The sequence below is a fragment of the Chamaea fasciata genome, unplaced genomic scaffold, assembly GCF_029207755.1.
Source record: "Chamaea fasciata isolate MVZ Bird 193981 ecotype frontalis unplaced genomic scaffold, bChaFas1.0.hap1 SCAF_6, whole genome shotgun sequence".
Classification (NCBI taxonomy): Eukaryota; Metazoa; Chordata; class Aves; order Passeriformes; family Sylviidae; genus Chamaea; species Chamaea fasciata.
Genome location: NW_027094091.1, coordinates 26,819,767 through 26,847,524, shown reverse-complemented (window position 1 = coordinate 26,847,524; position 27,758 = coordinate 26,819,767). Strand labels below are relative to the sequence as shown.

The 27,758-nt window shown below is 46.4% G+C and overlaps 2 protein-coding genes across 5 annotated transcripts in view; one reads left to right on the top strand and one right to left on the bottom strand.

The window, feature by feature from the left end:
• Positions 1-4,720: 4,720 nt before the first annotated feature.
• GSX2 (GS homeobox 2) lies at positions 4,721-8,210 on the bottom strand. Of its 3 annotated transcripts, none has more exons than XM_066184961.1 (3): positions 8,167-8,210; positions 6,030-7,641; positions 4,721-5,841 (listed from the first exon to the last, which is right to left on the bottom strand). In XM_066184961.1, the coding sequence occupies exons 2-3, from the start codon at positions 6,481-6,483 to the stop codon at positions 5,501-5,503; spliced, it is 795 nt and encodes a 264-aa protein (XP_066041058.1). In that variant the 5' UTR covers positions 6,484-7,641; positions 8,167-8,210; the 3' UTR covers positions 4,721-5,500. The 3 variants fall into 3 exon arrangements, with proteins under 3 accessions (XP_066041058.1, XP_066041056.1, XP_066041057.1); XM_066184959.1 differs by lacking the exon at positions 8,167-8,210 and adding an exon at positions 7,816-8,147; XM_066184960.1 differs by lacking the exon at positions 8,167-8,210 and adding an exon at positions 7,963-8,147.
• Positions 8,211-23,920: 15,710 nt separating this feature from the next.
• Positions 23,921-27,758, top strand: part of CHIC2 (cysteine rich hydrophobic domain 2) — a 31,453-nt gene continuing 27,615 nt past the window's right edge. For both annotated transcript variants that reach the window (XM_066185747.1, XM_066185746.1), the window contains exon 1: positions 23,921-24,254. In XM_066185747.1, coding sequence (XP_066041844.1) covers positions 24,136-24,254 — 119 coding nt within the window. In that variant the 5' untranslated portion in view covers positions 23,921-24,135. The remainder of the gene's footprint in view (positions 24,255-27,758) is intronic.

The following is a 27,758-nucleotide window of genomic DNA, read 5'->3' as shown; positions in this document are numbered from 1 at the left end:
GCTCGGTGAATTCCGCAAAGAGAGTAGAGTCACTTATTTGAAACGGTAAGGCTAATACAAAGTCATCAAAGCACTATGGTTCTTGTCTTTAAGTGACAACCCTCTTTATTGAACTGCTTGAAATACGCCTCCTGCTTTTCAATGTCTCTCTATCCATCTTTGTCTGCTCTTCAGAAAAGCAGACAATATAAAGCAAAGCCTGGCGAGCTCCCCACGCTCTGGCTTGGGCAGTGCCAACGTTAGCCTTGAAATTGTCACTCCTTCATTAATCTGAAACTAGTTATTTTTCCAGAGCACACAGAACACGCTTCCGATCTCTTTGGGTTCGCTTCCAACAGCTTAAATCCCCCCGGACACGCCGGCTGGGGTCGGGGCAGGGGGGAGGTGTGGAGGGGCCGAGGCCGGCTCATCGCCCTGAGCGGGGCCGGCTGGGAAGCGCGTAGGGGGGCGGAGAGGGGCGCGGAGCAGATCCTGCGTGAAATCGGCCCTTTCACGGCGAGGCTGAGCGCGCCGCAGCGCGGACACACGCCCCGAGGTTTTCCGAGTGGCACAGTGGGTTCGGGCTGTTTGTTATTCCGCTATCATGCGGGACTCCCCGGCAGCTGCCCGGCGCACGGCTTTCCGTCACCGGCGGGGGCCCGGCGGAGCGCGGGCGCCTTCCCAGGGCCGAGGTCCCACCCAGGACCTCAGGGCCCGGGCTGCCAACCCTGCTCAGGGTTTCTCGCTCAAACGGAGACCCGGTTCAGCCGACGGAGGTGTGTGGAGGCTGCGGGGTGAGGAGGTGCTCTTCCCGCTCTCGTACTTAACATACTTTTCGAGCAGTCGCGAAAACTTACGCAACAGCAACAGTGGGGAGGGGAAAAAGAAAAAAAAAAATAGAAAAAAAAATTTTTTTGGCCGGGTTTCTTTCCCGAAGGACTGCATGCGGTCATCTTTAGTCTCCAGATCCAGAATGGGAGTGCTCCCAGCCCTGCCCGCGTCCTCCCAGCTGGTGTCAGGACGCTCGCCGGGGTCCCTGAGCGGTGGTAGTAGGACTCGCCCCTTCCTGGCCATCTTATCCCCGCGGGCACCACAGAAACTCCGGAGTGATCCTTTCTGGCCGTGGCCTCGTCCTTCGGCTGTGCCGTCGACTGAACCGTGGAAGAGGTTGGGAGAGCCGCGGGCAGCAGCTGGGCCGCCGAGCAGCGCTGCCACCGATTCGGCTGCCCCTGCCCCCAAGGGCTGCACGGGGCACTGGGGAGCCACACCCGAGGCCGTGTCCCACGGGGGTCAGGTCAGCGGGAGCGGCGGCAGCAGGAAATGAGGACTAACTAGAGGTGAATGCAGCGGGATTAGACAGACTGTCCCCTCTCTGCCCCAGCTCCCACCGGAGGTACTGAGGAAGGAGAGTTCCCGTAGTCCCCTGGCATGGATCCCTGCACTGAGAGACATCCTCCCCGTGAATGTTTGGGGTTGACAGATGAGGTCTAGCCTGCCCCATACCCCCAGGGAGGATGTGGAGCTGGCCAGAGCACTGAGCTCTTTGGTCTGGGAATCTCTGGAGCATACCTGCCACTATGTCCCAGTTACACCATGGGTGGAAGCAAGGAGCTGACCCAAGGGCCTCCACTTGCCCAGTGTCTGGGGTAGAGGTGAGAAGTGCCGGCAATGGACATTGTAGCAAAAGCTCAGACAGTGGGGAAAAGTTTCAATGGCGCCTATGGGGACTTCTGGGCAGGGCTCGAAAGAGCAGCCAAGGGAGCATGGTGTCCTCAGTACTGCAAAGTTCCAGCAGGCCATGGCCAATGCTGCCTGCGGCTAACACATCTGATCAGGCCATGGGAGCAGGTTCAGACAGGGGATCCACAACCAGGGAAGTCAGTGCCATGAGTCTGAACTCAGCCATGCAGACCAAGGTCCAAGAATCTCCTCAAGATGAATTTTTCTTCTGATTTTTTTCTTCTTCTGTTTTCTTCTTCTGATTTTTTTTAAATTGAAAAGAGTTAAGTAGAATTACAGTTAGTAAATAAACATCTCAAGGGGAAAGCTTTTCTGGAGGGATGCTAACATACCAGGTTACAGAAGGCCAGTAGCAGGGTCACTCACACAAACATGACTTGCATCTCCTGTGCAAATGCTCAGGCTTTAATTGTGTGACCTTCCCCTTGTGGATCTTCGCTTGTGGGGTGTCCAGTGCAGCAGCTGCTGAGGGGGGCTAAGTGACCCAGAGGGTCATTAGGGACTGTTCCATACCTGAAATCCACCCAGGACACAGGAAACTCCTCTGTCACCAAGTTATGCCAGGAGTGACTCCATCAGGATCTGAACCCTGCCTGTCTTAGGCACTGGATGAGTGAGGGGGGAAAATTGCACTTCACACTTTGTGGGAGGAAAAAAAAAAAAAGATAGAAAGAAGGAGGGTGAGGGGGTGTGCAGAAGGAAAAACCCAACACATTTTGATGTAAATTTGCCTAAATTTCAAAATGTTGAATGCTGGATATGGAAACCCTACAAAACATTTCCTGCAATTTACATCACATTCAACTTCCAGTGGTGCTTTTGTCACATCAACTTGGACTGCCAGGTTCAGGTCAAGCTGGTTGCATCAGCCTTCTGAGATGTGTTGGGGCAAACCATTGCATCATCCCTCTTTTCCGAAGTTTTTTACATGAAACATTTACTTTGAAATAAAATGAAATATCATCTCAAGTGTCCCAATGACAGTTTGTATGTGATGGTGATGATGATGATGATGATGATGATGATGATGATGATGATGATGATGATGATGATGATGATGATGATGATATGCCTCAGTTACCTCCCAATCCTTGAAAGACACATCCAAGCATTGATTCCTACAAGAAAGATCAACTAACTTCATCTTCCTATTATTTTTAAGAAATAGCTAAATACTGCAATAAAGAGAAATCTCACTGTTTATCTTCTAGAAACAGAGGGACATTTATTCACTGAAGGTGCATATTTCCACAGAGTTACACTGAGAACATATACACTTAAATGTATCTTTGCAGTTTAAAATATCTTTGAGTTTTGCAGTCTTAGATTTCAGAGACTGTGATGCTTTTTCTCACCCAGCAAAGTTTTGTTTTCCCAGGCTGCTGCAGGCCTGTTGGCTCCCTCCTGTTACAGTATGGGATGACATTACTGAGATGGTGGGCAGTACTTTTTGTGGAACTTATGCCTCCTCCCAGAGATTCAAGGTTGGAAAAGACCTACCATGATTATAGAAGCAAGTTAGACACAGGTGAACAGAAGCAGAGAATCAACAGTTTCCAGATTCCACCTCAGCAGATTTTAGGGGAAGAGGGGACAACCCCCTCAGCCACACCCTCCATGAAGTCCCCCTGGGAAGGAGTCACAAGGACCTCAGGCCTTTGGCTTTTTGGTCTCCCCAGCCTGGCAAGTGAGAGGACTGCCACTGGGGTAACCAACATCCCCAGCCACCAAGCTGGCATGTGGGCTGCTGGCCTCTGTAGTCAGCTCAGGCAGTGAAAGGGTAGTGGTATAGATCAGTGAGATTTTGTATTTGTTTTCCAAGTCCAGGCTAGAAACTTCAGTCCTGCCTTTCCTTTCTCTTCCTGTTAGACGCCAGTGCACTGGCTCTGCCTCTGCCCTAGGCCCTGAAGCTGGTCCAGGCTGTGGGGCAGTGCCCATACCAGGGTCTCTCCATCCTACCCCAGCCCTGCCCATGCACCAGGCCTCTTCTCCAAGACAGGCAAGCAGTACAAGTGTCACTGGGCTGGAGCTGCCTCTCCAGCATCCAGGGTGCTTGCAGGCAAGTCAAATTGGAGGTGTACTTCTGAACTGAAGCTCCAAAGTTAGGGATCTAACACGATAAATATAGGGATTGTTGAGGGAATTGTTTACAAAAAATGTTTTGTTACAGTTTCAGAGGTTGAAGTCAAAAGTGTATATTGGATTAGTGGAAAATCCACCCAAGGAAATTATGAGAGAAATAACATAATGTGCAAAAGGCACTTCTGATTTGCTTATATTGCTTGCTGCATATAGGCTTGCTGTCAGTCCATACTGCAGAAACTGGGAAAAAAGGTGCTCATTTGGGACTGACTAGCTCTAGGTCCATCCCACTCTCACAAGCCGCCTGTAAGTCTCCTGCAAGGAGCTGAGGATAGGCTGCCCAAGGCAGAGGCAGAATCGGACCCCTGGCTGGGCGCTGCCTGACGCAGATTGCAGAGAACTTCAACCATGTCTCAGTCTAACGGGTTTGCACCCAGATATTCTTCCTAAGCCTGGTCAAGGCACCTAATGAAATCAACACCGAAAAGTGCTAATTCTGTTCCAGCGACTCAGAAAGAAAACAAAAAGAAAAAAAAATCCCTGATCTCTGGTTGACATCAACCCGTATAATAACTTAAGGGAGTTTCAGCCCGGTGGAGGGTGGAAATGTGCAGCCAGTCCCCTGGGTAAGGGAAGAGCCAAGGCTACCAGGCTGGCAGGGCAGGGGGCTGTGGGCGGGATCCTGGCGCCCCTGGACCAGCGGCAGCCGCGTGTCCGCAACGCGGTGCCGCCGGAGCAGTGGACGGGAGAAAGCTGTCAGTGGCCGGGAGGGCGTGCGCTGGCTCCGGCTGGGAAGGAACACAAGGCTGCTGGACTCAGAGGACCGGCTGTATTTGCATTCCGGCAGGAGCGGAGTCCCCCCCTTTCTCCGCCCCCCAGCCGTCCCGAGTCACAGGGAAACAGAAAACATGTTCTTGTTAGTAGCCGATGGCTTTTATTTTCACTCTTTACGCAGATCTGACACATATACAGCGATGCCTTCACCGTACCAAAGACAAGGACTGCAAAGAAAAGCACCTTGCCCAGCCGGTCCACCTTCGCTGCTGCGACCGGGCTGGCACTTGTCGGGAGGAAGGGAGAGTCGGGGGGGTAAGAAGAAAAAAATTAAATTCTCGTCTGATCTCATTTATTTAAATAAATATAAATATAATTTTTATATAAAACTATTCACAGACAAACAGCCGTCCCAAACCCAAAAGGGCGATCTTTATGTCTTTTCTTATTTTTGTTAAGAAGTCCGTCCAGAAAGTTCTCTACAGGTTTTAAATTGCTTTTCAGGTTTGTTTGTTTGTTTTTGGTTTGCTTTTTACTGTCTCGCCTTTCGGTTTCAAATGAGTTTCTTTTTTTCCTTTAAATTTCCTGTGGGGATACAGAGGAAGGCACCCTGGGCCATGCGAGCCTTGTCCCATGTTACATTTTAGAAAGAGCAGGTGCTCTCTCCTGAGATTACATAAATAACGTTTTGGTTGAACTCCCACGACTAAAACATTTACATTCCGAAAATATATTTATAGGTATATATTTATATATATCTTTCTATTACTGCGAACGGATGACAATTAAACCTCTGCGGCGGCAGGGCCAGCCCGCTGCAGGTTAGCGGGCTGCCGTCCGTGCACAGCGGTGCCAGGTAAGCCGCCGTGCCGCCGCCTCGCTCCGGGCTGAGACCCGGCGGCAGAAGCGGAGCTCTGAGCCGGGTTCATAACGGGGAGATCTCTTTATCCTCGGTAGCCGATGAGGGGGATAGAGACTCTTCATCCTCCGACCGGGGGTAATGCCCCTGGCTGGTGCTGCACTTGCAGCCCCCGTGCGAGTTTCGCTGGGTGCCTTTGCCTTCTTTCTTGTGCTTCACCCTCCTGTTTTGGAACCAGATTTTCACTTGCTTCTCGGACAGGTTCAGATACGTGGCTATCTCGATCCTCCGCAGCCGGGACAGGTACATGTTGGAGGAGAATTCCCTCTCCAGCTCCAAGAGCTGAGTGCTGGTAAAAGCAGTCCTCATCCGTTTCCCATTTTGAATTTGGCTGGATTCAGACCCTCCTGGACGGGAGAGAAATGCGAAATTCAGCGGGACAGGGAAAAGGGGGAGAGGGGGACTAGAGAGAGACAGACAGGCAGACAGAACGACAAGACACTCCCCAGCAGCTTTCCGAACCGTGGCAGCCGCTCTCCCTTGGGCCACCCCTTCTCCCGCTGCCCCTTTTCCCCGGCGGCCGCAGGGCTCCTACCCATGCCGAGGCAGTGGAACCTCCGGGGGTCGCTGACGCTGTAGGTGGTGGCGGCGCAGGCAGGTGGGTGATGCGCAGGGTGTCCCAGGGCGGCGGCGGCGGGCACCGCGGCTGCGGGAGGCGGGTGCTGCGGCGGGTGGTGAGCGTGGCCGGTCCGCGGGCAGCACTGGGCCTCGCCTGCGGCGGCGGGGAACTGGCTCTTGAGCAGAGGGATGGCCCCGCCGGCGCCGCCGCCCCGGGAGGAGTGCAGGTGCGAGGTGACACAGAGCGGGCAGACGCAGAAGGCGCCGCTCTTTCGTGACGGGCAGCCCGGACCGGACACCGACATGACGAGGGGAGAAGGCATGCTGAGAGGGATGAAGAAGTCCTGGCCGTGATGATGCTCAGGAAGGGACGGAGCCGGCCTCGAGGAGTCTTTGATGATTAAGGAGTCGACGTAGAAGGAGCGTGACATTGCGGAGGGCTGCGAGGCCGGGGGCGGCTCTCCCAAAGTCGGGTTTTCCCTGCTTGGCCAAGTTGCCACTGAAGTCCTGGCGAGTCGAGAAGGTGCTTATGTTTGAGAGCTGAACAAAAGGGTCCCTGGAGAGGGCTGGTCTTAAAGTCCCCCCGCCTGGATCCCCTGCGCCGGGGTTTTATATCAAGTATTTAAACACGTGATGGCTGAAAGCCTCGCAGATCTAAATCTCCCCGGCTTCCCAGGCCGGCAGGAGAGGCTGCCGGGGGGGACCAAAGCGGGGTAGGGGAGGGGGGCAAAGTGTGCGTGCTTGCTCGTTGCCCGATGACTTCACTCCTTTGCCTCCGCCTCAAATAAATTATAGGAGCAGAGAAAGCGGGGAGGGGGCGGCTGCTCCGCGGCCCCGTCACACGTCGCGCTCGCAGGCATGTCCCTCTGTCAACACGCCCGGGATGCTGGGGATAAAATTAATCGGAAGGAGTTTCTGCTCAGGGGTCTTCCCCGAGGAGAACGCTACTTTCCCTCGCCGAGAGGGAGAGAGGTGAGAGCAGGTAATGCTCTGAAACAAGCGGTTCAGCTCCGCTCCTCTCACCCCCAGTAAAAGAACATCCAAAGGGCCGTGGATCCCGCGGAGTCCTGGGGCCAACACCTTTCCCCTCCGACCCCCTCCCTGTACTCCTTCAGAACTCTTTCGGGAGGCCCTTTCTGCATCAGAGGAGCCAGGTACACAGATGCAGCCATGGATATAAAGTTAGGGATGGAGGGCATTTGTGTGTCTGCGCATACATATGCACGTAGGGTGGGTTGGGTGGCTTTTTTTTTTTTCTCCTCGCCCTTTTCACCTCAAGTGAATCTTGCCAAATTGGTAATTACTGCAACGGACAAAGCCTTCAAATATCTGGACACTTCTCAGCCAAACGGTATCAAAACGGAAAACTTCCAAGCGAACTTCCCCGGCCGCTCCAGGACCGCAGCGCGCAGAGCTAATGAAAAGCGAACATGTCAGGGAGGGATTCTTTGATCTCCACCAAGTTTGCTGAAGCAATCATTCAAAGTAAAATTGGATAAACAGCTAAATACGGTCGGTGGCTCCGAAGCATTTCAGAGCGCATTACAAAGCCAAGGTATTCGCAGCATATTACGCGATTTTCCAATGACCTGTTTCATGGGAATTTAAGAAGAGACTTATCGTTAATAGAAGGACTATTGCGTTCTTGTTTAGCAGATGTGAAGCGGCGTTTAAAACAGACTGCGGTTCCCATCCCACTTGACACGGGAAAGGGAAGTGATAATTGTGCTCTAAAGCAGAAAACACAGACTACGCCTGATTACCAGAGGCTGAACAGAAACTCGGGAGTGCAGCAATAGCCGAAACGTGGTCAGAAGCGGTTATCATGCGCAAGGGCCGGGCCGCCGACATCCTACCATCCCTGCCGCACACCCAGTCTCCCGCTGTTAAACCCAGCAAAATAAATCCACCTTCTGATGGAGCCGGCATTTCCTCGCCCCTGCGACCAGCAAGGCTCAGCGGTGTAACTCGAGCCTTGCTAAGAGAGTGACCAGGTCTCGACCGGCTGTGCTGCCCCATCCTCGTCCCTGTCCCCGTCCCCAACCTGCTGCGGGCAGTGCCACTGTGCAGGAACCGGCTGTCCCCTAGCCCTGTTCCCCTTTTCCCCCTCGCACCTCCCCGGGCAGGCACGATGCAACAGTGTTTTTAGGGACACTCCGCACTCGGTGATCTGAGGATTTATGGATAGCAATTAAAGTTTTATGAATTGCAGCTGAGGCCTGTTATGTGGCTATTTGAATGTGATTAGAATTCAATTAGAAAGTGTTTACCGGCCGGCGGGGGCTCCTGAGTGTAAACAGACAGCTATTCCAGCAATGCGCTAATCCCGCGTCTTGTGACAACAATTAGGGGCTCGCGGGGTTTAGGCGGGTCGGCTCCAACCTCACCTACTTTTCCCCAAACTGCTGCCCAGGGCTCAGCCGAGGCCCCGCAGCCGCCAGGCCCTGGACCTGCAGCGACAACTGCCGAGGCCCCGGGGATAGCCGGGGGCTCTACCTCCTGGGCTGTGCTGGGGCCTGTGAGATTCTAGTCACAACCACCGTACACAAGCATGGCATTTTTTGGTTCAGCTCTTCCAGTTTAAAGCAAAGAACATCTGGAGAAGATTTAAACTAATATCTGCATTTTATTTTAATTTTTTAAAATAATCACTCATTTTTTTTTTCTTTCATTTAGGAGAGGCTATTCTGGAAATGAAAATGTAATAATAACCCCAAACCTCAGTGGAAAAAGCTGCCTGCAGTGATAGAGTGGATCTGGGGAGGGGGCTGTCGTAAGGAAACGCAGACAGAGCAAGAGTCGGATCAAAATTACAATTTGTAATCGTTATAATAAACCAAATGCAGTGATAAAAGAGAAGGAGAGAGAGTGAGAGGGAAATCACTAAGAAAAACCCACCCCTGAGAGCCAGAGCAAGAAAAGAAGTCATTTGAAAGCAAAGACATCCCAAACCAGGCGGAATGATGCAAGGCGTGCGCCCACATCACATCGGCCTCGTTACAATTTTATTTTTCAATAATTCTGTCCGATAAAATTTCATTGTCCATTAAGTAATCCCCGAAATGAGAGCTCTTATGAGCCTATAATGAGCTCTAATTGCTACGACTGGGAGAGCCACGTGGAAGGATTTAGAAGGTATTAAGCAGTTGGGTACAGAGCACAGGCTGTTACCTAGCCATTACTTTCATAATTCAAGGAGAAAATTAGTCCTTTTAAGGGAAAATCCTTTGATTCCCTTCATTCTGCTCGGGGTGACAGAGTATAGCTTTGTCTGCCTTTAGTTCAAGACAGTGTAACAAATGAGAATGTAACGAAATTGCCCCCTTTTGAAAGTGGAGCAGTTCAAAAAGAACATCAGAGCCGCTCCCCTGGTCCGCCGAGCGCAGGACTGGGTGCTGGTCCCTCTTTTCTTCCAGATGTCTCTAACACCTTTATGTAGAAGAGATTCACGGCTTAAATGACAAAAGCAACTCTTTCCCTTCCCTCCCCCAACCCCGGCAGAAGAAAAAGCCATGCCCGCCCGGAGAAAGAGCCGGCTTTCAGGCGCGCATCTCCGCCGAGTTCACGGGAGGAGCTGCCCCGTGGAAAGCGCCGCAGCCCGGGGCGTTTCGAGCAGGGAAAAAACCCCAGAACAACCCACAAACAAACAAACAGAAACCCAACCAAACAAAAAACCAAATAAACACCCAAAACAACAGACCCAAAACAACACCTGCAGAGCAGCCATGGTCGCAAACACCACACTGGGGTGACATGCGGTGGCGCTGGGCAGGCTGCGCCCCGGGCTGGGGCAGTTCCCGTACAGGAAAGCCCCTCCTTAAATAAAGCCGTGCGTGGGTAAGCGAGGGGCCGAGGGCTCCTGCGCTATAACAGCATTTATTCGCTAACATTGATTTCCTATTAGTTTCCAAAGTGATCGGCAATCCCGACGCCGGCCTTTCTGAAGTGAACGCAATCTAAAGACAGGACTTGCCCCCAGCTCCCATTAAGGAGGTCATTATAAAAGCGTGAACAAGTCTATTAATGTTTTATTGAAAGCGCATCGTTAACTTGTATCCATCCTTTTCTGAAAGTGGCATTGTGATATTGCTGTCTGTGGCACATCTTACCCAATATAGCCCGAGATTTCTCCATTATCTGTAACCAAGCAACACTTTCTGAATACCAAAAATTGAAAAGAACCGCTTAGTCTTCAAGAAAGTCCTCAATAATAGTGGAAAAGAACAAAGATCCAGGAGACAACAAAATGCCACAGGGGTGACTTTTCATGAGCAATTATCTCTCATTAATCAGAAGAACAGCTGCAATATTAATTTTCTCTCTTTCTTCCTCTCTTTTCACAGTCCCCAACATTTGAATAATCATAAATTTTGATTTCATGGAGCAGCAACATTGCCGGCGACTTCCAGACACAAGCTACCTAGGCAGGGCGCACGCTTTGCACATAGCTCTTATTTTAAGGCTGCCAAAGAATAAACTGAAGAGAAGAAAAGAGAGGAAAAGTCTGATTGCTTTCCCCCCTCCCTTTGCCTCGGAGCACGGATTAAACCAGCAGCCCCTTCCCTCCACCCCTGCCGCTTTCACTCATGGAAAGTAACAGGCGAAAGTACGAGTGTCTGCGCCAGCTTCAAGCGTGGGAGTTTCTACAACCTCGCTGTCCATTTAACTTCCAAACATGAAGCCAAGCGTTGTAGATCTGTCCAAAGAGACAATCTTTGGGCGTAACACGCATTGTGAGACATCAAAAGGCCCTGGCGTTATGCGCACTGAGAAGCGTATTCAGCACGAAGGGTGCAATGCCTCTCTTTTCAGGGGCTCAGCCGCGGATTGTTTAACAAGTGACGTCGCCGCGGCAAAAAAACCGCGCTCCTCCAAAGATAAAGATGTAACATTAAATCTCGCTTTTTTGGATTTCAAAGAATCTCATTAAGGGCAGGGGCCGGAGGCGGCCAAGCCGGGAACGGGAAGCGTGCCCCGGGGATGTGAGCGCCTCCTGCACAGCTCCTCGCAGCCTGGGGGAACAGGGCAGAGTCGAGGGCGAGACCCCACCACTCCTCGAATTCTGCCCATCTTCGGCTATCCGCCTTTCCCTGCTGGGCCCCAGAGGGCAGGGGCGGGAAGTCTCTCTCCGGAGACCGGTTGGCAGCCAGGCAGGGCCCGTGGGCTCACCCAAGGGTTTGTGGGCTCACCGCGGACTGAGGAAAGACAGCTTCTCCTCTTTCCCTGCAGATGCAGATCCCCGGTGCCCTTCCCTTCCGTGAGAGATTTCCTTTGCCTCCAGCCCCGGTCATAAATTACCCCACCTAGACTTGGTACAGCAACCCCCTCCCCCCTCCAGGAAAGGGGGCCGTTTCCGAGGGAATGAAGGGGCACTCCTGCACTCAGGAAGGACAGGCCCCCGGCTGCCTTGCCCAGGACTGCCGAGCCGCTCTTGCCCCAGTGCTCTCTCGCACCTCGTGGAGTGCAGGTCGTGGCCGATGGTGGGACACGGAGCTCCAGCTGGAGAGGGAGCGGCCACCTCTCTCTAGGAAGAAACCTACTACTTCTTTCAACCCCTTCCTGCCTTTGGAGACGTGAGGCTACTCCACGTTGTTGATGCTGTTCACAAAATTACTCATTCACATGATTAGCAGCAAATTTCTACATGAGTCCTTTCAGGGTGACTATGAGACCTTGTGTTTGAATCAGTGTTTCCAAAGAGCTCCAGCAGCAGCCTTCATCCACTCTCTCCCCGTCACAACCCAATTCAGTGGCTTTTGCTTTCACTTGCAGGCCTGCAGTGACAACTGTCTTTCATGTGAAGAGCAGCCAGAGGGCTTCATTCTCTTAAATATTTCATTTGGAGTAGAAATTTGTGAGGTTCTACCTAAGTCAACCAGATCTACTCATGTATATGCAGATGTAGGCCTTAATTCTCTCTCTCTTCAACCCTCTTAAAAGGAGTGTTAGCACTTTGATGGGTTCCCTTCAGTGTCTGGAAGCAAAATTCTTTTGTCTGAATCTCCTCACCATAGCGCCCTTCTACCAGACATCATGTGAAGGAGACAAATAAAATACCCACTGAGATCGGAGTCTAGTCTGATATTTCTCTGAGTCTGCCATATTTCTAGTACTCTTCAGGTATGGGGCAGCATCGGGCCAGACACTACAGGTGGTCTGGACCCGGGTTTCATTGCTGGCTGTTGTTTACAACTCTAACAGCTCTACAGCTAAAATTGCTGTTACACATGATATGTGTGAGACAAAGCTGTGATGGCCTCTCTTTAAAGGGGATAAAGTTAACCCCTGCAGCAGCCCCAGTGAAGTTTTATATTGGAAGCTGGAGATGAAACCCCAAGGCCATGTGAATCAGAACAAGGATTCAAAATGCTGCTGTGGATTCTAGAACACACCAATCATGATCTGTCTTAGTTTTACAGTGATGTACTACAAATCAACACAAGAGTGATATTTGTATTGATACAGGCCCCAACCCAATAAAGAACATGACTAAACATCCCACTCCATTTCTCTCCTTGAAATTCAGACCTCATGAATTTTCATCCTTAGGTGTCATGGTTAGGTTGAAGCATTCTGCCTTACAGTGACCAAGAAGCAGTCTTTTGAATTTTCTGCCAGAGGAAATGCCACATTTTCAAAAGCCAGGTTAACAGGAATGGACATTCAATGCTGCTTGTCATAAAAATGAAGAGGTCATCAAACATACCATCATATTGTAGGAGCTGACTATTTCACAGTCAGAAAACCATAATTTATGAGTTCAATTCACACAACCTAAACAAATAAAATGGTTATAATTTCTTTGTTTTTCCTGTAATGAAAGTATGGATGTGGGATGGTTCAAGAACTGTAGACTGATGAAAGAATTACCTAAGGAGAGATGATACCACTCCTCCAAATTCAGAAAGCAGAGAGGAATACGGCTATGATGGAGTTCCTCAAGAATAAGTCTCAGAAGCTGTTGAATTACTTTGTTTAATTTGGTTTCTTGTCACAGCCAATAGGACTTCACTATTCATAAGAAAGAGGTGAAGTCAGTGCCTGTGGAGGATGGAGTGCCATATCAAAAGAAGTACAATGACAAAGCCAACATAAGCTAGGAGCTTCACAGCTGAACAGGACATTGTGACTGGGGCATCTGGAAACATTAATCCATGTTTACAAAGCATCGCTGCAGCAGTGTCAGGTGACAGGCATGACAGAGCAGAACAGGCAAGGCCATTGCACTAAGGAGACAGAAATACTGTGCATGTGGACTCTGGAGCATGCCAACCATACATGGAGTAAGCCATATAGATAGTCAAAGCCCATGGCACTGTGTGTAGAGAAACCTCAGCAGTGATGGCAGACAGTTTTCCATGTCCATCTCAGAAATAAAAACTAAATCAGAGCACATCCAGTGAACAGCTTTAGAAGTATAGTACCGAGGAACATGGAACTCCATGAGAAGAGAAGATTTATAGAGGGGACGTGAATTTTGTTTATATCAGTGAGGCAAATATCCACAAGAGAGAAGAGCTACTCCATATAAAGAAGAGTATCGTCATAAAAACAGGTGGATATACTGTGACCATGTAGAAATTTAGCATGGAAAAAAGCATAAAACCCTTTCTAACTACGAGAGAAATAAGGTTCTGGAACTCCTTGTGGGATTTACCAAAGGGAATATGAAATAGCAGAAGTTTTAAGAGAAAACTTGACACATTTCTGACTGTTATGTAACAGTCCCTGATGTTGTGGGATTCTTTTTCTGAAGACACATACAGACTCTCCTTAACATCCATTTTGAAAGAGTACTGACTTAATTTTTAGTTGATTATTGTTTCAGGGAATGTGTTGTCTAAAAAATATGCTAGGTTTTTACTCCTAAAAACTAAGGCCCAGAGAGCACCCAGAGCAAGAGTGGAAGTAGCACTCTGCTGCATCCTTCCTGTCCTCTACACTATACCATCCCTGTTCGTTGCATTTTAGTGTTCTGCCTCTGCTCCAAAAGGAACTGCTGCTTTTCTTTGGGTTTCCCCCGTTTTTACATTTGTTGTTACAATGTGTAATAAAAGCCATATGTACCAAAATGGTCAGGTTTTTTCATATGTCAGAATAAACTTTGGTCTGATTTTGATACAATCTGTAAACCTCCACAAGAAATAAGCCAATCCTCTCATTTCTTTAGTTCCATTTTCACAATATAGTCTTAGCTTTGCCTGAGCAGCTGTTACATGAAAAAAACCCCAAACCTAATGCCTGTAGTTGGAAGCAGCCCTTTATCACATTCATCTCTTTACATGTTTTTGTATCCTCAATTTAAAATACAGGAACAAAACCAAAGGTTTCAGGAGGCAGAAAAGAGTGAAATACAGGCTAGAGGTACCCTACTTCTGCTTTCCTATGTGGAAAGTAACATTCTGAAGAAGGACGCAATATGAGCGCGCCAAAATGAAACCAAAATGAAGTTTTTTATTTAAAAAATATAAAAGAAAGTTTTGTATAGTCTGCCTCTTCTTGTTTCTCATGAATACATTGTCCAAGCTTGTATTTGAAGCTTTGAGTTTGAAAAATCACGGAAACAAAATAATTTCACACGTTTTATGACCTTGTGCAAGTGTATTAGTTCAAAGCTTATTTAATATGCTATAACATTGAGGCTACATCAAAATATAATGGGAAGAGAATGATAGTCTTGGAAATCATCTCACAAAGTTCAGAGCACTCTTTAAGGAAAAAATGCATTAAAATTAAAGAAACCCCCTCAAACCAACCAAATAATCTAAAACAGTATGAAGCCACTGAAGAAGGAAGAAGTATTGGAACCTAAACTATGTAACCAGGAGATGTAGGAGATGTAATCATTAAGGTATAAGTAAAAAATTTATTGTGCAAAAAAATACTATGATACATTAACCAGATGAAAAAGCATCAGACAAAAAGGAGTCCAAAGTTTTAAAAGTAGTTCTGAAACAACTGTGTCCACATTAGCAGTCTGTGTTCTCTGTCTTACACTTCAGCTGAGCCAAGGAACAAATATTCCTATTAAAACATGTATGTGTCTAGAATACAAGTAACACTACAGTGTATGAGAGGTGTGGCCGTCTGCACTCTCAGACGTACTAAGACAGAGTAGTTACAAGTCACAAGACGGAAAGCTTTGGGTAAAATACTACTCTCAGTTCAGAGCTGTAAGACAGAATAACACTGCAGCTATTCTGAATGGTGCAGTGGGAGTAGAATTTGGCCTGGTGTTTTCAAAGGTTAGTTAAACAAAATATGACCTTTTTCAGGCTGAGGGAACAAAAGAGGTCAGCTCATTCTCCAGAGCTACAAAAGGTCTTTCAAGGATACCAAAGAAATAAAAATAAAAGCCATGATCACACTTCCTAGATGCACACACAGAAACAACACTTGTATGCTAAGATATTACCAAGTGGAAAAACCCCTGAGAGCGTCCCAATTAATAAAGAGTCCTGCCAGTAATTCACCCACTGTGGGAAAGGTGTACATATTCAAACAATCAATTTTCTCCAAGGTGCCAGAGCAAGACAGTTGCAGAACTGAGATTTGACCCAAAATCTCCTATTTTTCAGCATCTTGCAGAATTTAGCAGTGCTTCATAAGGCATCTTGAAGAATTGCAAAGAGTCTGCTGAATCTGATTGTACTTTAATAACTCAATGGGTAGAGGAAGCCTAACACAGCTTTCCCATTTCTTTGTGGGTAAGAATTTAACATAGGTTATTCTCCTGCCTGCAAGGACATTCTGGTACAAGCTGGCCATTGTGTACAAACAGATCAGTTATCCAAACTTCACTGATTTGATTCTCTGCTGCAGGCTGGAATAGATACTCTAGTGTCTTTGAGGGGAACAAAACTCTGTCTTAAAGGAGCTGCAGTGAATCTGATCACAAAGTGCCTTTGAATCAGATGTGTAACTTTTTCCACTACTGCTTCACATGCACATCAAGAAACTGTAGCACTCACATAGTGATGGGATAAAGCACAGATTTTCACTGAGTTACATCAGGCGATGCTTAGGGTGAGACTGCTAGCAGTCAAAAATGTACTTGAAGGAACTGGATCCTGCAGAAAGGCAATTCTTTTCCAATGCCTCTCTTGCTATGAAAGGAAAGTAAGTTTATTTTGAAGTTGGAGATTATTCCCCTCTCTCATGCTTTACCACAGTGGTTGGAATTGTTATTTGTTCTCTACCGTCCTTGAGGAAATCATGCTCTAGGAATGTAATATATTCCACCATTCCACAATTTTTCACACTTCAAACAACTCATAATAAGAATACCTATTTTTTCATTATTTAAGGATCATGCCTAGTATTATCAGAGGAAAAATGTCTGCCTGGAAGCAGAAAGGTTGCTATTCTAAAGATACTCAAAAGGAAATAAAAATTGACATTTTTGAAAGAGACTGGTGCTAGAAATCTCTCTTTGCTTATATAAAATATGAATGAACATGTTAGCATTCCCAAATATTAATGAACTTGAAAGTATTCAGAGGAAATCTCAATTGTTCATGTTTTGATGATTTTAAATAAAAGACATCCTTCCCTGTTATCTTTAGATCAACATTTGTCACAGTAACTAATGAGGAAGTAATTATAATGTAATTTGTCAGAATAATCCGACAGGCAAAGAATTATTTTCTCAATCCTAAAGGACTACATAGTTCTAGTTTTCCAACAGATTGGGTACATGTGGGTGGCATAGCAGAGGGTATTTGTTGTTAAGCAGGATAAAAACTTTTGCACTTTCTATTCTCAAGCAAAAATGGACAAAGGCATTGTCTAATTCTCTAAAATATGTTACATGATGGCATTTCACCTTAATACAGATTAGTAAATCTTATTTTAACAATTTCATCATCTAAAAGCTACTTCTTTTTACAGTGACTTCAAGATTTATAGTTCAGTTGCAGTAGTTAAGTAGTCATCCACTGTTTCTTTAAGAAAGTGTGCAAACAATTTGGTCATTCAGTCATATTTATCAAGAGGAAAATAGCTGTCCTCAGAATAAATATAAACTACAAGGAGGCATTGAAGGATGGAAAAACAAAGAAACAAGAAAAATAAAGACATTAGTTTAAAATCTGTGCTGGTACTCAAGCAGGCATGATTGTTCACTCCAATAGCAGCTGGGGGAAGGCCTGTATTTGTCATTGACCATTTTGTTGTGAGATATGTTTTGGTTCATATTTTTTAGAACACAAGTTGACCACAGCTTTACCCAAGGTACAGTATCTGTATCTCTAATATATAGAGCAGAAGACTCAGCCTGCATTACTCCTTTATACTTGTTTTCAGCATTTCCAGGGGATACTGTTCTTAAAGGTGACCTTCTGAAGAAAGGATTGATATTGTACATCTGCTATGTTAAGAATGTCTTTAAAATGTAGACCTTGCTGTTCCATTTCTATGTTTATATGATTTTGTTTACATTTTGCTTTAGTGGACTTTATGCTTTTGGTCTCCCAGCACTGAATAAAACTCTATTAGTTTCAATGCTAGATTAATCTTAAATAAAATAAAAAAAATTTTTGTTGTGTTTCTGTTTAATTGATGTGTTTATAGGGGAAAAAAAAAACACTAAAAGCCAAGCAGCATGTTGTATTAGAGTCTAATATTGATGGAAGCAGAAGAAACAAGTTGCTGTTTATATTTCATGTCAGTGAGTCCTACAAGAAGAAAACAAAACCCAGTGTAACACCTAAAAACAGCCAAGAGTTTATTCTGCTTGTAGGTTATGTGAAACACAAGTAGGTCCTTAAGTCAAGCATATCACAAATTCTTTATAGATTAGGAGACTCTGCCTTCAGTAATGTGTAATCATTTGATCCTTGAAAGATCAGGAGTATCCAATTCCATCCATCCACAGTTTTAACAGACTTGAAACTACAAGGACTCTGTTCTTCATTTTGTTATATGTTAAGGGAATTCTGAAAAGGAAGCATCTGCTTTTCCCTTTACATGCAATCTATGCTTTCTGTACTTTATTTATAACTAATAAATAGCCTCTTTCAAAAATACTATATTCTATATAGAGGTATCTTCTGAAGTCCTCTCGTTAACCTCATGCGATATAGGAAGCTGGACCAAAAGGAAAATAAAATAAATTGCTTGGCAGAAGGAAAAAAGACTAACAAAAAAAGGGACATGAACTGGAGCTATTCAACATACCTTTTTACTCTAAGAGCTCACTTAATGCTGCATTATAAAGTCAGAAACAGAAACGTGACCTACCATATTTGTTTGGTGTAAAGGCTTCCCTTTGATTTTTTGCACATAAAATCTTGTTTAGTTTATTTGGGGTTTACAGGGATTTTGCAAAACAATCAGTTAATCAGTAAGAAATGACGTAATGAAATCACTCAGATAAACAAATACAATGCCGTGACTAACAGTAAATTCTGTTGTGTTATTTCTAGCTATGTACCTGTTCCTGACTTTGCATTTCCATGTTTCTGCAACACTAAATATTTTTTGAAATTATTATTTGATTTTGTTAAAACTCATGGCTTGGTGATCACTGATGCCCCTAGCAGAAACGTGTACATTATCAGATACACTTTATCCAGATTTGTCAAGAGCAATGGGACATTTAAACAGGACAGAGGATCCAACCCAGAGGTGAGGGGCTGTGTGCCAAGGGAAGGAACTGACAGCCAGGTCTCAGAGCAGACCAAGAAAAGCACAGCCTGATGTGAGTGCCCTTGGAGGTTTGCTACAGTTCCGTAGCTTTGTTAAACTCCCTCTGCAGTGTATATTATTTCTACTCTTCTCTGGCTTCTGTACCATCCCTGCTTGCCCCCTTCCCTTGCTATCAACAACCACTCTCGTTTTCCTTCTGGCTACCTCTCTTCTCTTAATTAATCAGGGAAAGGGAAGCTGTTCCTGCCAGCTTTTCTTTGCTATTTAGTAGTGGTAGTGTGGAGAGTGTGAGTTCAAAGAACAAGGTTACACCTGCACCTGCTGCTTGTTCTTTGATGCCCTGTTGCGTGAAACAATTTCCTTCAGAAGTTCCAACAATGCACTAATTAACAAAGGAAAAGACAGGGAAAAACAAGACAAAGACTGTGGGAGGAATGAGGTGAGTAACAACTGAGAAGATGTCAGAGCAAAGCAGGGGAAAGAAGCAATTACAAAGGGGGAACTGGGATAAAAACACAGAAAAAAGGAGAGGGACAAACAATAAGGAAAAGAAAGTTTAAAAAAAGCAGAAATCAAAAGATTTGCATAAAAAGAAATTATTTAAAGTCTCCTTTAGATTACAGTATGCAATTTTTATTGAGCAGCTCTGATGATAGTGAGTACCTCTGCCACAGAGGTCTGTACATGGTATCGTTTCTCCTCTAGTGCAGGAATTTACCGGGGAGGGAGGGCATTCCTACCTGAAACAACAGCATGATGCTCCTCAATTTGAACTTTACGCCTACCATCTTTATTTAGATATAACGAGTTAAGTTGCTCAAAAATGTAATCAGTATGAACCTGTCATTACCCTCATTGTTCCCAGAGAAAGGACAATGAACTGGAAATGGGAGTTCCACAGTGTTGGGTAAGAATAGATACCAAAACAGGCAAAAGCAAACTCTGTGATGCAAAGGCATGGACTTGGGAGTATGTGGCTGGTGGCAGGGCTGGCACAGAGCGGGGACACATCAGCAGAAGTGACAACTCACTGATACTTCTTGAAACAAAGGAGAGGCCCGCCTTGTTCAGCGTGTGTGGTAGGACAAGCTACACAAAATGAGGAGTCTTCTTGCAGCCTTTGAGGGCAGTCGAGTACTGCTGAACCCAGCGCTGAAGGCTTTGAGCACACCAGGTGCTGTGAACACATGCTGAAGCATCATGGGCATCTCAGCCTAGAAACTTAGAACTTCTACATCATACCTGCCACAGCTCTTCATCTGTTACAGGCTGCCACATACTGAACATCTGGAAACTGTGGAGTGTGAAACTGGCACTTGTTAGGCAAGTAATGCACACTAAAATGATGAACTGATTGAGAGACTTCAGACTTTTTTTCTCTTTCTCTTATCTCAAATCCATCAAGTAAGCTACACCAAGCCTGTCATGCCACACGGCACAGGGATCTTGGACCTCAAACCTTTGCTGGTCCCTGCAACAGTGTTCCAAGGGCTTAAACGTGATATAGGGACGTAAGGGATATAAGCCCATCCCTTCAATGTTGTTTCCAAGACTTCCAGCATGGTGCTGCTGTGCTGCACAGCATTAACCCCAATTATCCATCTGCTACTAGAAACCAGTATCTGAAAACAAACTGGTTACCAAATTCATCTGTAGAGTGAAGTAGAACAAGGAGGCACAGCTTCACTGAAACCACTGGGTTTTCTTTAGCTTTTGCCAGTATTAAATTTAGTCCATTTTCTCAATTTCAGGACTGTTAGACAGAACCAATGAACCATCAATCCTGCTAAGTCCAATTTCTGTGTGAGACATGTAAGAAGAGTGACTAGGTAAAAACCCCATGAGTTAAGCATACTAGCATGAAAGTACACTATTTCTCAAGCAAATTCTGTGTTGTTCTGTAGAATTCTGTTATTTAGGAAATGAAACCTGTTACAAGTAGCTCATGATAGAAATATTGACACACTTTTCTAGTGTGAAAGCACAAAATGCTGCTTTCTCCTTTGCAGCAAAGACAGCGTGTCATGGATTTTCTCACACTGTTTCTACCATGGTTTAACACAGAGCAGCAGGCATCATCACATCTTTGTACACACTCTACAACTGAGAAATACACCATGAGGATCTTTATGACTAATGGAGGCTAAGTGGCAATGTAGCCTTTCAGAAAATAAACTGATCCGTATAACAAATCCAGGGGAGGGCCAAAAAGATGATTGGAGGGATGGAGCACCTCTCCATTGAAAATAGGTTGGGAGAGTTGGGGTTGTTCAGCCTGGAGAAGACTCTGTGGAGATCTCATAACAGCCTTCCGGTACCTAAAGGGAGCCTACAAAAGGCAGGAGAGGAAGTTTTAACAGGGGCCTGTAGTGATAGGAGAAGGGGAAATGGCCTTAATTTGAAACACGATAGGTTTAGATTAGATGTCAGGAAGAAATTCTTTCCTGTGAGGGTGGTGAAGCACTGGAATGTGTTGCCCTGAGAACATGTGGATACTCTATCTTTGGAAGTGTTCAAGGGCAGTTTGGATGGGCCTTTGAGTGATCTGGTCTAATGGAAGGTTCCCTGCACATGGCAGGAGAACTGGATGATCTTTAAGGTCCCCTTTGACTCAACCATTCTATGATATACTGAAACAAGCCAGGAAAAAACCTGTAGGTTTCAAATGAAATATTATCTAATGTGAAAAGGAGGCTATTGTGAATAAGATGCATGAAGTGCTAGGAAAGTAAAGCAGAATACAGAACTCCCTTCACACTCATAAAAGTGGACAAGGGGAGTGCTACAGATGTCATTTATCTGGACTTCTGTAAGGCCTGTAAAAGCCCACAGCGTGTTTTTCTCTTAACTGGAGAGAGATGGATTTAAGGGGTGGGCTGTGAGATGGATAAGGTAGTCACCAACGATGGTTGCATCCAGAGGGCAGAGGTCAACAGCTCCTGATGGACATCAGTGGTAAGTGATATCAAGGGTCCATATTGGGACCAGCACTGTTTAAAGTCTTCATCAATGACATAGAGATCTAGTGCACCTTCAGTGAATTTACAGACGACACTAAGCTGAGAATTGTGGTCGACACACATAGAGGATGGGGTGCCATCCAGAGGAACCTGGACAAGTATGAGAAGTGGGCATGTAGGAATCCCCTGAGGTTTAACAAGACCAAGACAAGGTGCTGCATCTGGGTTGGGGCAATTGCCACTGTCAACACAGGCAGGGGATGAACAGACCCAGAGCAGCTCGGCTGAGAGGGACTTGGGGGTGCTGGTGGGTGAGAGGCTGGACATGACCCAGCCATGGGCAATCACAGCCCAGAGAGCCAAATGTGTCCTGGGCTGCATCCAGAGCACCATGGGCAGCAGGGCCAGGGAGGGGATTCTGCCCCTCTGCTCTGCTCTGGTGAGAACCCACCTGGAACTCTGCATCCAACTCTGAGGTCCCCCACACAGAACATGGACCTGCTGTAATGAGTCCAGAGGAGGGCCATCAAGTTGATTAGAGAGGTGGAGAACCTCTGCTAGGAGGAAATGCTGAGAGAATTGGGGTTGTTAAGCCTGGAGAAGGCTTTCAGGTGACCTGAATGTGTCCTTGCAGTACCTGAAAGAGGCCTACAAGAAAGATGAAGAGGGACTTTCTGCAAGGACATGTATTAGACATTAGCAAAAAATTATTTACTGTGAGGGTAAAGACACTTTTTTTTTAATATTTACTGTGAGGGTGAGACATTGGAACAGGTTGCCTGGAAAAACTGTGGATGCTTCATCCTTGGAAGTGTCCAAGCCAGCCTGGATAAGGACTTGAGCAACCTGGTCTAGTGGAAGGTGTCTCTGCTCACAGCAGGGCAGGGTGGAACTTGATGGTCTTTAATGTCCTGTCCAACCCAAGCTATTCTATGATGATAGACAACCTTTTTTTTTTTTTTTTTTTTTTTTTTCCAGTTTCAGCCTGGACCCTTTGACATTATATATTAGATACTGTTGCAAGTAATAATCCACCAGTCCACTCTGTCAAATAAAAAAGTCTGCTCCCCCTTTTTAAAATGTCATCCAACTACTGGTATATCCCATGTCACACTGCCTTCCATCATTGTTCCAACAGCTGATGGCCTACCTGTTGCTAAGACCATTATGCTCACACTGGCATTTTCCAGTCTTTGTTTTTAGTTGTGACAAATACCAAAACTGCCAAGAGAGAAGAAGAATACCTGCCATTTTTAGGGTTTTCTGCTCAGCATTCATCAATGTAGTCTTAAAGGGGCTGTTCTTCTGCAAATTCATTGTTCATCTGCTCTGCAAACAGTAGCCTTGGTATGATGCTTTCCATGGAGGATTCAAAGCACCAATAGAAATGGCAGATCCAGGAACTGACAGCACCAAGGGACATGCAGACACCTGGTTTCAGCCTTCATGTGAGCAGCTCAGCCTCGGCCAGGGGTAGTTTCCCCAAATCTCCCTGCACTAAGCCAGAGGGACCAGTGGGCAACCCCTCAGCTCACACAGCAGGTGTCCAAACCGTGCCCCCCCCCCCCCCCCCCCCCCCCCGTGGACTTCTCCTAGGCTGCATAGGGAAGGGCATTGCCAGCAGGCGATCCTGCCCCTCTACTCATCCCTGGTGAGGACACATCAGGAGTGCTGTGTCCAGCTCTGGGCTCCCCAGGACTAAACAGATACCTAGCTCCCGGGGTGGGTCTAGTTGAGGGCAACAAAGATGCGCAAGGGATTGGAGCATCGCTCTTCCGAGGAAAGGTTGAGGGAGCTGGGCCTGTTCAACATTGAGAAGGGATGCCTGAGAGGGGACCTAATCAATTTCAGAAGCCGCAGGGAGGATGTCAGAGGATGGAGCCAGGTTCTTCTCAGGCAATAGGAAAATGGACAACGGGCAGAAACTGATGCACAGGAAGTTCCACCGCGGTGTGAGGAAGAACTCCTTTACTGTGCAGGTGACCACACTCCAGAACAGATTGTCCAGAGAGGCTGTGGAGTCTTCCTCACAGGAGATATTCAGGGACCGTCTGGGCACTCTAGGAAGACCCTGCCGGAGCAGGGGCTTGGACCGATGACGGCTGTGGCCGCTCCCAGCCTGACCCGGCCCCTCGGAGCGCCGCGCTCGCGGACCCCACGCGCCACGGCCCGCCCCGGCGCGCGCGGCTGCGGGCGGGGCGGGGCCGGGCCGGGCCGGATGTTGTTGTTGTTGTTCCTGCCCCGCCCCTCGCCCCCTCCCCCCGCGGAGGGTGACGGGCGCTTCCCCGCCCGGAGCCGCCGTTTGTGCCGCTGCCGCGGCCCCGCTGCCGCCCGGCACGGCCCGGCCCGGCACGGCACGGCACGGCACGGCACGGCACCGGGGCGCCCCCGCCGGCCCCCTCCCGTCTGCCTCCCTGGCTGGCTCCCGTCGCGTCGCGCCCGCTCCTCTGGCTCATCGGACACCCCGGCCCGGCCATGGCGGACTTCGATGAGATCTACGAGGAGGAGGAGGACGAGGAACGGGCGCTGGAGGAGCAGCTCCTGAAGTACTCCCCCGACCCGGTGGTGGTGCGCGGCTCCGGCCATGTCACCGTGTAAGGGCCGCGGCGGGGCCTGCGCGGCCAGGGCGGGCGGTGGAGGAGGCCCGGGCGGCGGGACGGGGGCGGCCGGGAGCGCCCGGGAGCGCCGAGCCCGTGGGTACAACTTGGGGCAGGTCTGGGCATAGGCGTGGGGAGCACCGGGCCGGGACTGCTGCTCTTCCCCTACGTCCGTGAAGCTGCGAGAGGGCTCTTCTCGGCTCCACCGGGCAGCTGGGAGCCGCCTGGAAACTCGCAGGCGGGTGCGGACCTCCTACTGGGCGCTGAGGAAACAAGACTGGCTTGGGCTGTGACTGGCAGAGGAATGTGAAGTATTAGTCCAAAATGATGAGCTGTCAGGAAGTAAGGTGCCTGTGTTCCTGTGTGTAACAGGTATGTGCCAGCACATGACCGGCTGGACTATTGAACAAGGTTGTTTATGTACCTGTTACCCACTCCCATTTAGCTTGTGGCTGCTGATACAGCTCTGAGGACTTCCACAAAGAAAAGGCATCAGTTAGTCAGATGGCTACGTGTAAAATTATGTTGTGATTGGTGTGTTGTTTCACTGTGTTTGACATGGAAGCAACTTTGTTTTGTGTGTGTTTGGTATCTGAGTCTAGCAGCAAGTGACCACGAGCTTGTGTAGTACTTCTCAATAATGTAAGAGATGAGGGTATCATTCCTTCCATCAGTTCTGTCAGGCTCACTCTGTTGAAGTGTAGTAGTTGTCAGTTACAATGTATAGTGTCAGGAGCTGAAATACAAACCTGGAGACAGGACACGGTAGTACAAACTTTCGAATTTTTGTATTCAGTGTTCAGTAGAACTAGGTTTGTAGTACAGACGTAAAAGCTAAAGATACTGTTGTCTGTTGCTCTGAGTTCATAAACTCAGCTGAATTTCAGATACTGACATGACAAGTTTTTTTGCACTTGGGTACATTGCTGCTTTATTATCTGGTTGACACAAGTACTAATGGCTGGGGAGTGCAGTTAGCTGTCTAGTTAAAAACAGGAAGTAAGGCATGGATAGACTGAGAGGGATTTGCAAAGTTAGAAGGACATAGACGGGGCTGGAGGCCAAGGAGGCCCTGTGGAAGAATAGAAGCATGTAGTCAGTGTGTTCAGCTTATGACTGACTGTTTATTGTGAACAGAAATTTACCAGTGATTCACTGAAAATAAGCCAGTAGCCTTAGTCTGTTTCTAAAAAACAGAGCAAAACCACAATTAGACAGTTTTCATATTAGCAAATGAAAGGTACAAATAACTGAAAGGCAAACACTGGTTTCTTCTTCAATAGTGAAGGTAGGTTGTGTAAGACAAGATGAAGGCCCGTTAATGGAATGTTGGGGAAGCTTGTGAAGTATTGGCTGTGACTACTAAGGGCCTTGTGGTTGAAGGATGGCTGCCTTATTAATTGTTCATTAATAGTTACTAGCTCATTATTACTTTAAGATCTTCCTTAAAGTACTTGTTCTTTAGGTTTTGAATGAGCAATGAAACACCAGTGTGTGCCTCCAAAATTAGGCAATTGATCTTCATCTACTTTCATTACTGTGCCAGGTGTTAACAGTTAACTCCATAGTATCGGCCACTTTTACCTTTGTACAGCCTATAACTCTTTTTGTCATTGATCCAGAAGCTCATTAAAAGTTAGATCCCTTTTAGAACATTCATTTGGTGGATATAAGGAATAGGTCAAGTCATGTGTACGTGATGATTTAGTCTTGCAAGTATAAGAGCCTGTGTGCATTTTGAAGGTCTGACAAAAATGATCGGCAGTTAAGCAAATACTGAATTGATCTGTCCCTGGCTCTGCAGTATGAAGAGTTGCTGACTGCGTCTGCTGTGTGTATGTTTAAACAGAAACTCTTTTTTCATAGTCTGTTGTCATATCCTTTCTGATGTTACATAGGAGTCATAATGTTGGATTTGGAATATGTCAATTCCATGACTACACATTAATATCAGAAAGGCATTTACCATTACGTACCTTCATCCAACGGAGAATGGAAGTGTATGAGTCTTTTCTAAGCTGAGTAATTAAAAACAATTAAAGGAAAGCAGTAAATATTATCCAAATAAAACATATGAAGTCTTTGCCATTTGAGGATGTGGAGTTTTTGGTTAGAACTAAGTTTTCCCCTTAAACTCACTGTTTGAAACATGCTGCAGGCAATGCTATTTTTTTTTAACATTGTTTTTTTAAATACTCAGTTAAACTGTTTTCATACCAGCAGAGCTTTGATAGCTTGGTAGACAGGAGTAACACGCCTAATTGTTGAAAATTTGAGGTTCTCTCTTGTAACGGCAAAAAACTTGAAAGCACTGTTAAAATAGAGATCCTGACAATTGAACTGAAAGTCCAAGTTGTTTCATACTTGTTTCTAAAATCATATCATGGTAGGAATGGAGGTACATGATGTGTTTGAAATTGTGAGGAGAATATTTATGATAAGTGTCTGAAAGGATCACAGTGTTTTCCAGTGACTGTTAACCTGTTCCTCGACCAGTTGAGACATGTACCACATATATAGCAGACTGTATTAACTAGTAATACTGGATTTATTCTTGCAGTACTGGAATGATGGAGAGCCATTGGGATGTGCTGATGAATGCTTTTCTGTGCTGTTGTTACAGCGCCTTGTATCTTAATGCAAGATAACTTTTTGTAGGGGAAAGAAGAACTTACAAAAGATGTATTTACCCAAGTAAGTTTCTTTATTATTAAACTGAAGCCTGCTAATGTATTTTTCAACCTTAGTCTGTATCAAGGACGTATGAGTGAAAACAGGGCTGTGTGAGAATCATGGAGCATGTTAAGATTTGTGAAATACATATTTATTTTTTAAGGGTTGGGAGCATGTGGACCTAAAGAGTAGAGTTAAGGGCAGTGAAAAAATGGTTTAGTGTCCCCATAAGAGAGGACAAAGAGGAAGAGGATAGCATGTGTCAGTTTTTTGTGTTAGAATGATCTGAGCTGCATGCTGGAAAAGGTTCCAAATTGTCTGTGTCCTATACTGTAAACTTCTGTACTTTAAAATTTCCACCTCTCACCATTTCCTTCTCCACTGTACACAAGGGCAGGAATTTATCTGTACCTTTCAAGTGGAGTCAGGTTCCAGAAATGTTGTTCAGGTCCAGGAAGGGTAAAGAAAGTAGTCATGCATGAGGTGAGCATGGATCTGTTGAAGACATGATGTAAAGTGGGAAAGGCATAGAGCAAGCAGAGGAGGGTGCATGTCACTGGAGATACAGTATTGTACTAAAGAAATCTAGTGCTATAATAAGACAGCTGTCTGAGGAAGTGCATCTCCAAAATACTGATTTCCAATCTTTTATTTCAGGGTGGTTTTCTGCCTTTTATTTTTTTTAAATTTTTTTTTTTTTTTTTTTTTTTTTTTTTTTTTTTTTTTTTTTTTTTTTTTTTTTTTTTTTTTTTTTGGTTAGAGCAGTTATGTATTTGTACTGAACATGTAGTAGTGTTCTGTGGAGTTTCTAATACTTTAATTTCCAAA

Bases quoted from the DNA above. Each gene is read 5' to 3' on its own strand.
- GSX2 (XM_066184961.1), bottom strand. From the start codon at position 6,483: ATGTCACGCTCCTTCTACGTCGACTCCTTAATCATCAAAGACTCCTCG. The intron at 5,842-6,029 runs GTAGGAGCCCTG...TCTCCCGTCCAG, and splicing joins GTTCCACTGCCTCGGCATGG to GAGGGTCTGAATCCAGCCAA.